The sequence below is a fragment of the Arachis duranensis genome, chromosome 2 (genome assembly GCF_000817695.3).
Source record: "Arachis duranensis cultivar V14167 chromosome 2, aradu.V14167.gnm2.J7QH, whole genome shotgun sequence".
Taxonomy (NCBI): domain Eukaryota; kingdom Viridiplantae; phylum Streptophyta; class Magnoliopsida; order Fabales; family Fabaceae; genus Arachis; species Arachis duranensis.
In genome coordinates this window covers 87,299,422-87,309,259 of record NC_029773.3, presented here as the reverse complement: position 1 = coordinate 87,309,259, position 9,838 = coordinate 87,299,422, and the positions used below count along the sequence as shown (strand labels likewise).

Below are 9,838 nucleotides of genomic sequence, written 5' to 3'. Positions count from 1 at the left end.
TATATAAATAGCTGATTGTGTGATTATTTTTTATTTACACATACATAACATGATTGTTTCATGCAGGTGTGAAAAGTATTTAATATATAAATAGCTTTTTTTTTTTCTAAAATGGGTAGAGAACTAGAGATTAAAGTGGATAAGTAGCAAGTGTGAGTAAAGAAGAGATAACTGAAGATAATTTTGATCAAAATCATAAAAGTTAGTATTTACTTATATGAAAATGATATTTGTACGCTAAAATCAGCTACTAAAATCAGTCATCAATATATTTGTGTATAAATATATGTGTGGTTTAATTTATTGTGAATGTGTATTTGTATTCCAACACATATTTTATACCGATGGCTAATTTTAATGACTGATTTTGGTATACACATAATATAATCAATACTTATATATTATACCAGAGGGACAGCAGGGTAGAGTCTCAATGTCTCTGTCAATGCAGCATGAAGATAATGCATTTTATCAATGGTATCATCTGTTAAATTGGACACAAACTCATCAATGTTTTCTTCTCCTTGATGGCTACTATAACAAGTGACATTATCTCTCACTTCTTGTGCAATCTTTTCCTGAAGAAGAGGGTTCTTGCAAAGCATGTAGAAGAACCATGTGAGAGTGTTTGCACTTGAGTCTTTTCCAGCTAACATAAAGTTCATAATTATATCCCTCAAATACTTATCTGTCATAGTTTTTGGATCCTTCTTGCTCTCCATCAAAAACCTTGACAGTATATCCTCTTTAACATTCTGAAATTCAAACGGTGTACTAATACTACATTAGATTTTGAATTACTATAGCATTGTTAATCCAACAAATTAAACTCTTACCATTAAAGATAAAATAAATTGTCACTAAAAATATATTTTTTTTGTACTGTACTATTTGATAGTATATTATTACTTACTCACGTGCGTGAACAAGAAAATAATAGTCATCATAGATTTAGAAAGAGATAAGAAATTGGTCAACTCACAGAAGAAGACTCTTCATGTTGAACTGCCAATTGTGCTTTTCTGGCCTTAATTACTCCATGGACAAAATCATCCATTAATTTAATCTTTTTCTTAAGGGTAGCTTCACTACCAATGTTAAGGAACCTCTTGATCTTCCAAAATGGATCAACATAGCGCCAATAAATCAATGCATTTGATTCATCAAAGGCCTTCATGAACTCAACTCCTTCTTTGCTTGATTTTTCTAAGCAATTTAATTCTGTTCCAAACCCAACTTCACAAATTGAGTCCAAAGCGGATCTCATTAATAAATCCTACAAAGAAAAAAAAAAACATGTTGATGGGATCATAAACTCATAAGTCCATACAGTGAAATAAAAATGTTTGGTAACCAAAATAAATTAATTAAAAAATAGTCCGAGTTTATTTTATTTTGTATTTATTAATTATTATAATAATTAATGAATACTAAATAAAATAAGTTTTGACTATTTTTATTTTCTTTAGCATTATTGATAATAAAATTTTAGCATTTGAAAAAGGAACTTTAATATAGTAAGAGTTTGTTTGGGTAAACTTTTAAAAAAATATATTTTTTCGAGTTATTTTTTTTAAAGATTTTATGAAAAAATAAAAGTAATTTTATGTTTGAATATTTCATGTAAAAATATATTTTTATCTATCAATTATGTTTGGGTATAACAATATAAATAATTATTTATTTATTTATTACATGAAAAATATTTTTTTTAAGAAAAAAGATATTTTAAAAAAGATGTAAATTGTAGCTTCTCAAAAAAGATGTTTTTTTTAGTGCTTTTACTTTTATTACTAGAAATTTGCCAAATATACTAAAAAATAAAAAGATCTTTTTTCATTAAAAAAAAAATCTTTCTTTATCAAGATAATGATACTCAAACAAGTACTAAATCTTATTACAAGTTAATTATCCAATTTTAAAACTTTTGTATATGGGGTTTAATATATGGATTTTATTTTATTGGCAACTTTGATATAATAATAGAATATAATAACAAAACAAATACTGCAACCTTGGGACTATAAATTCACTCGAAAATATCATCACTATATATAAACAAAAACTCAAAATAAGTAATACATAAATTTATATGCTGTATACAACCAAAATCATTTCTAAAAGGACTTGGAGAAGGCTCAAGTTCTTGTTTTCTCTCTTTTTTTTTTCTTCAAAGATTTTAATACTTGCTTCATAGTTTGATGTCAAAAAAATTCCACAATTTTTATTTTAGCTATTACAAAAAGTGACAACTCTTTTTTTATATATAAATTTGGAATTATTTCCATGAATAACTTAGACGGATTTAATACAAAACATTGATAACAAATTAAGCTACTAGAATGATAACACAACTTTATAGTAAAAAGGAAAACCACTTACTTGCAAATCAAAAGCCACACCTTGATGAGAAAATTCAGATAAAACTCTAACCAACTTAGAAGCATTCCTTCTAAAAACAGAGCAACTAAAGTCCCTAAGAACTCTTGTGGAAAATTCATAGCTAGCAAGCTTCCTTTGTTGCCTCCACTTCTCACCATCAACAGCAAAAATCCCTTCACCAAAAAGATCACTCAAAACATCTTGATTGTACTTCCCTTTTGAGTACTTATCAAACTTTGTTTTCAATATGTGCTCCACGTTTCTCGTGTCCACCGTGTACAATTCGCTCTGATCCGGCGTGAGTAGCCGGAAAGTCGGATTCGTCTTGGCCAGTTCTGTATGGTAGTCATGGAGGTTCTTGAAGTGGAGGAGTTGGTTAAACACTGTGCCTTTGCATGGTGCATAGTTTGAGTTACCTATGGATTTTCCCTTTAACATCATGAAACATAAGCCTAAGAAGAGACATAGAAAAGAAAAAGGTATGAAAGTCAACATGGTGGATAAAACTTCCATTGTTGTATGTGTGTGATCAAAGGTGAAATGGTTTTGTATATTTTTGTAGGTGAAGGGATTTGAGTTCTATTTATTTGTTGAAAATTAAATTATGAAAACAGCTTAGCCAATAAGACAAATTGCTTCAAAGTAATACTTTTCTTTTTTAGTAGTAAGGATTTAATTTATATATTGTTACATCGGATAAAATATTTTATTCCATCAGTTAGTCGTTAATTTCAAAGCCCTACAAATGCAAATTATCTAATTAATGGCAATTCAAAACTCTTTTACTTTAATTATATATTGTTGCTTAACAATCAAACATTTTAAAATTCTATATTATATATAGTCAAGTGATTTGTTTTTATGTACAAAAGAAATGTTTTAACAGAAATTATTAGTCACCTTAACAGTGACATAAAACTTTGTCTATTTCTTATTGGTATGTTTGGACTTTGTTTGTAATTAAACAAATGGGTGCAGATACTGATGTGGTGGAAAAAAGTAATTTTATAAAGAATATATAGATAGCGAAATTAAAGTAAAATAATATATAAGTATAGAAAATTAACTCTTAATTAGTTAATAGGGTAAAAAATCTAAATAAACCAATGGGAGATCTTTATTACCTAAATTAGCCAAAACAAAAATTTTTTTAGCAATCCACCAACGAGCAAATATATATAATTCGAATCAAGTTGATTCGAACTGCAAATACAAGTAAATCGAAACAACATGATTCGAATTACAATTGGGACGAGTTGCATGTAATTCGAATCAAGTAGATTCGAATTAGTAAAGGCTAAATCGAATTGAGTCGTTTCGAATTAGTAGGTGTTGTGGGCTGGCCCAAAGCTACGTACGGGTCGGCCCGACCCGTCGAGAACCCGACCCGAACGGTCAAGCTCTCAGCGCTTGCCACGACACCTGAACACGCGTCCTCACATCCCCCTAACACAGCTGGGAGGAATCTTCGTGGAAAGTGGGCTCGTCCCCTCTGGGCCCACCTCTGACAAGTATAAATGGGGAAGGACTTGCCCTTCCCAAGGTACGTCATATCCTTCCACCTAACTATTCTGCCCGCCTGCACATCACTGACTTGAGCGTCGGAGTGTCCTTGCAAGTGGCGCCCCCCTCATTCTCTCTCCATGACAAGTGCTCGGCTACTCGGCAAACCCGATTCCAGTGCGGCCAAAGCTAGGGCGTCCTTACTCCCTCACCTACTCACCCGATCTGTCCGGAAACCGATAACCGAACATTGGCGCCGTCTGTGGGGATTCCCTGCCTAAATGGAAGTCGTGCTGGGTCCCGGAGACCAAGCCCGAGCAGCCGGAGCGGAGGGGGCGGCCTCCGTCGCCTCGCTAAGGGGGCGGCGGAGGTCCCCCCAACAACACACGAGAACACGACCATTCGGGGGAACAGGCGGCGATAGCGCCATACCCGCGGCGTACATCCGCATCCCGAACGGAAGCGGAGAGCACGCGGGAGGAGTCACCCATACCGAGAAGACGAAATGACAGGATCATCTACTCCCGCGGCAGACTGACCCGCCGATCGGCGAGAGGTCGCGAAGACGGGGAAGAGAGATCCGAGAGAACACGACAACCTGTGATAATGGGCGTTACCCCATTCCACCGATCCATCCTCGAGGTCCGGTTGCCGAAACACTTCGACAAACCAACGGACATGAGGTACGACGGAACTCAAGACCCTCTAGAACACCTCACGGCCTTTGAGGCCAGGATGAATCTGGAGGGAGTAGGGGACGAAGTAAGATGCCGCGCCTTCCCGGTAACCTTAGCAGGGCCAACGATCAGATGGTTTAACGGCCTCCCACAAGGTTCCATCTACAATTTCTCGGACATCAGCCGTGCATTCCTAGCACAATTTACAACACGGATAGCGAAGGCCAAGCACCCTATCAACCTTCTAGGGATAACCCAGAGACGAGGAGAACTGACCAGGAGATACCTAGATCGGTTCAACGACGAATGCTTGGAAATCGACGGCTTAACCGACTCGGTGGCCAGTCTTTGCCTGACAAACGGCCTCCTCAACGAGAACTTCCGAAAACACCTTACCACGAAACCGGTGTGGACAATGCATGAAATCTAGACGGTGGCCAAGGAGTACATAAACGACGAGGAAGTCAGCCGAGTCGTGGCCGCCAATAAGCGGCAGCCTAGCTACAACCAAACCCGTCAACAGGGCAACGGGGAAAGGCCGAAGGGACAAACCAGGGAAGAGGCGCTGAGTAAGGCACAAAGGACGTTCCCCCGAGTCGGAAAATTCACCAACTACACCCCGCTCAATCTCCCCATCGTAGAAGTTTACCAACAAATAGTCGAGAAAGGAATCCTGCCGAAGCCCCGACCACTCAAAGACCGCACCGGAGGGAACAAGAACCTTTATTGTGATTACCACAAGGGTTACGGTTACCTAACGCAAGATTGTTTCGACCTAAAGGATGCGTTGGAACAAGCGATAAGGGAAGGTAAACTAGCGGCCTTCTCCCACCTAATCAGGGAGCCAAGGAGGCGCTATCGCGACCAAGACGAGGAAGGCAAAACCCGTTCGGCAAAAAGGCGGCAAGAGCCAGAAGGTGGAGAACACGGCCTCACCGTGATAAACGTAGTGACGGCCAAAAACGCCGCACCAAGATCCAAATCCGCACATAAGAAGGACGCCAAGATACTGTCGATCTCCTCCTCGTCGACCCGGAACCCTAAGAAGCCTCCATTCATTTCTTTCGGCCCAGAAGACCAGTGGTTCGACGACATCCCGGAAAACCCACCCATGGTCATAACGGCCAGAGTAGGTACTGGCCTCGTCAAGCGCATCCTTGTTGACACGGGAGCAGATTCCAACATCATGTTCCGCAACGTGTTCGACGCGATAGGGTTAAAGGATGCCGATCTGACGACTCACCAACACGGGGTAATAGGATTGGGCGACCACTTCATCAAACCGGATGGAATAATATCCTTGCCAATCTCAATAGGGCAATCCCAGGGCAGGAGATCGTCGATGGCCGAGTTCGTGATCCTCCGAGACTCCACCGCCTATAATATCATCCTGGGAAGAAAAACGATCAATGATTTTGAAGCCATAATCAGCACAAAGCTGCTGATCATGAAATTCGTTACCGAGGACGGATCCATAGGGTCCATAAGGGGAGACCTCGAGACGGCGGTCGCTTGCGACAACGCCAGCCTCTCCCTCAGAAAGAAATCTAAGGAGGCGTCCGGTGTGTTTCTAGCCGACCTGGATGCCAGAATAGACGACAAGCCTAGACCGGAACCAGAAGGGGATCTGGAGAAGTTCAGAATCGGTGACGAAGAGGGAAGATTCACATTCGTCAACAAAAACCTCCCACACGAGTTGAAGGAGACTTTGGTCGAAATGATAAGAGCCAACAGTGACTTGTTTGCCTGGACGCCAGCCGACATGCCGGGCATAGACCCAAAAATCATATCGCATCATCTTGCCGTAAAGGCGGAAGCACGCCCGGTGGCCCAACGGAGGAGAAAGATGTCGGCGGAAAGAGCGGAGGAGGTGGCCAGACAGACGGCCAGCCTCCTAGAAGCAGGCTTCATACGGGAAGTGGACTACTCGACATGGCTCTCGAATGTAGTACTGGTAAAAAAGCACAACGGCAAGTGGAGAATGTGCGTGGACTACTCCGACCTCAACAAAGTATGTCCTAAGGACTGCTTCCCCCTCCCTAACATAGATGCACTCGTCGACGCTGCGGCAGGATACCGGTATCTGAGTTTCATGGACGCCTACTCTGGTTACAACCAGATACCGATGCACCGTCTAGACGAAGACAAGACGGCGTTCATAACGCCAGGAGGAACTTTCTGCTATAAGGTAATGCCATTCGGCCTAAAAAATGCGGGGGCAACGTATCAGAGGTTGATGAACAGGATATTCCACGACCTCATAGGAAAGACAGTTGAAGTCTACGTGGATGACATCCTCGCAAAAACAACACGACCTGACGACCTTTTGAGCGACTTGGCGAGTGTATTCGCGTCCCTTCGACAACACGGCATGAGGCTGAATCCCCTCAAGTGTGCCTTCGCCATGGAAGCTGGAAAGTTTCTCGGATTCATGATAACCCAAAGAGGGGAAGAAGCCAACCCGGAGAAGTGCCAGGTGATACTCCAAATGAAGAGCCCGGGCAGTATCAAGGAAGTCCAAAGGTTGGCAGGTCGGCTGACATCATTGTCACGATTTCTTGGAGCATCGGCAACAAAGGCCCTACCATTCTTCAATCTCATGAAGAAAGGAATAGCGTTCGAATGGACCCCCGCATGCGAGGAAGCCTTTCAACACTTTAAAGAAATCCTCGCGTCACCACCCGTCCTCGGGAAGCCTTCTTTGTAGACGGAGCCTCCAACCAGACGTTCGGGGGTGCCGGGGTTATCCTGGAAAGCCCGGCTGGAGTCGTGTATGAGCAATCGATTAAGTTCGATTTTCCCATTTCAAACAACCAAGCAGAGTACGAAGCCCTCATAGGAGGCCTAACCTTAGCAGCAGAGGTCGGGGAAACGAGGTTGGAGATATGCAGCGATTCGCAAATCGTCACCTCCCAAGAAAACGGGAGCTATCAAGCTAGGGACTCGCTGCTACAGAAGTACTTGGAAAAAGTCAAGGACTTGAGCCGAAAGTTTGAAGAAGTCACGATCCAGCACGTCCCGAGAGAAAAGAACACACGGGCAGACCTCTTGTCAAAGTTGGCTAGCACCAAACCGGGAGAGGGTAACCGATCTCTAATCCAAGGAAAACTAAGAGAGCCAGCAGTCACATTACACCTTTCGAAGCTAAGCCCCTCCTGGCTGGATCCCATTATCGACTTCTTAGAAAGCGGCAAGCTCCCCAACGACGAAAAAGATGCCAAAAAGCTAAGAAGGGAAGCCGCCAGATACGCCATCATCCAGGGCCAGCTTTTCAGGAAAGGATTCAATCATCCCCTGCTGAAGTGTTTACATCCCGACCAGACGGACTACGTCCTCAGGGAAGTCCATGAGGGATGCTGCGGCCACCACATAGGCGGCAAAGCCCTAGCAAGGAAGTTAATCCGAGCAGGATATTACTGGCCGTCCATGATGGCTGACTCCAAGGAGTTCGTCAAGAAGTGTGTCAAGTGCCAAGAAAACGCCAACTTCCATCGTGCACCCGCCTCTGAGCTCAACTTGCTAACGGCCTCTCGACCATTCTCGCAATGGGGAGTCGATCTCTTAGGACCTTTTCCCGTCGGCCCGGGACAAGTCAAATACCTCATAGTCGCTATCGACTATTACACAAAATGGATAGAGGCTGAACTGCTGGCCAGCATATCCTCGTCCAATTGCAGGAAATTCATGTGGAGACAAGTCGTAACACGGTTTGGTATCCCGGAGGTCGTCATCTCGGACAACGGGACACAATTCACCGACAAAAAGTTCACAGAATTCCTCACCGGCCTGGGCATAAAGCAGAGATTCTCCTCGGTAGAGCACCCACAGACAAATGGGCAGGTCGAATCCGCAAATAAGATCATCTTGCAAGGACTCAAGAAGAGGTTGGATAGCAAGAAAGGCTCTTGGGCCGACGAGTTGGCCTCGGTCCTATGGTCTTACCGAACAACCGAACAATCCTCCACCAAAGAGACACCCTTCCGACTAACCTACGGGTCAGATGCGGTGATACCCGTAGAGATCGAAGAGCCAAGCCCACGGCTACTCTTAGGGACCATATCGAGTCAAGGAGGTAATCGGAAGAGGAGCATACAAACTAGAAAGACTCAATGGCAAGGAGGTCCCGAGGACATGGAATGCGGATAACTTAAGGAGGTTCTATTCATAAGCCATCTATTTCGTAATAGCACTTCAGTATCTTTGATATAATGATTAAACCCTCCTAACTCTTTACATGCTACATTTGCCTATGTTATTTTCTAAACTCTTAACTTTCTACATTATATATTTGTCTATGCCGTTTTCCAAATGCTAACTCTCTGAGCAACCATTATAAGAACGACGATGCGAGGCCTCGGGACTGATCACCCCGGGAGCCCCTCAGTTCGAAAAATACGATGAACGACCACAACAAGAACGCACGCCATAAACGGCTAACGCGAGTAAACGGAAACACGAAGTAATTCGACGGCGAATAAAACAAGAAAAGTTAAACTTACGGGCAAACGAGCCCACAAACCCACTAACGGGCACCAAAGTCAACAACGTTCAACAAAAAGTACAAACAATACAAACGTCACTTTTTCGGCATATCGACAACTTTTCCATCCTTAATGGTCTTGAAAACTCCGATCGCCGACACATCGAAGTCCGGGGAAATGATCTTCACCTGAGCTTTAAGGGCTTCCTCAGTCATAAAAATCGCATTTTTGCCCTGCTCCTTGACTTCCTTATGCTTCCGCTTGAACAACTCAGCTTCCTCCCGAGCAACCTTGGTAGCCGCCGCTGCTTCGTCCCGCTCTTTCTCCAGAGCGGACACCCGACTCTGTGCGGCACCCAATTGGCTCTTCAAAGTTGTCTCTTGCTCCGTTAGATGGGACACGGAGGCGAGGTCATGCCAGAAAGTTCGAACTCCGCCTTCCGGGCTATGGCCGCGCCGCGAAGGAGGGTGCGGTACATCCATCGAGCCTGCCCCGAGAGGTCGGTTCCATGGAAATGATCCTCTGTGCCCGGGAGCAGTTGAGCATCTATGAACGTTCCAGCATCAAAGTTCCTTTCCATAACAGTCAAAACACCCTCAGGACTAGACTGGGACCTCTGTCTCTTGGGGGTAGGGATGACGGACAGCTCCTCCTCCTCCTCCTGACGAGAGGAAGAAGACTGCCCAGGAATAGCAATTTCTGGAGGAATCTGAGTCGCGGAAGTCGGGGTGGCGGCGGAGGTCGGGGTGGCGGCCTTTGCGGCCGCATCGACGTCGGCAGCAGGCACTTCTGGAG

The 9,838-nt window shown here is 43.4% G+C and overlaps 1 protein-coding gene across 1 annotated transcript in view; it reads right to left on the bottom strand.

The window, feature by feature from the left end:
• Nucleotides 1–2,939, bottom strand: part of LOC107475573 (cytochrome P450 704C1) — a 15,582-nt gene extending 12,643 nt beyond the window's left edge. The window contains exons 1-3 of the mRNA XM_016095236.3: nt 2,383–2,939; nt 983–1,276; nt 408–755 (exon numbers count right to left, since the gene is read on the bottom strand). Coding sequence (XP_015950722.1) covers nt 408–755; nt 983–1,276; nt 2,383–2,895 — 1,155 coding nt within the window. The 5' untranslated portion in view covers nt 2,896–2,939. The remainder of the gene's footprint in view (nt 1–407; nt 756–982; nt 1,277–2,382) is intronic.
• Nucleotides 2,940–9,838: the final 6,899 nt, after the last annotated feature.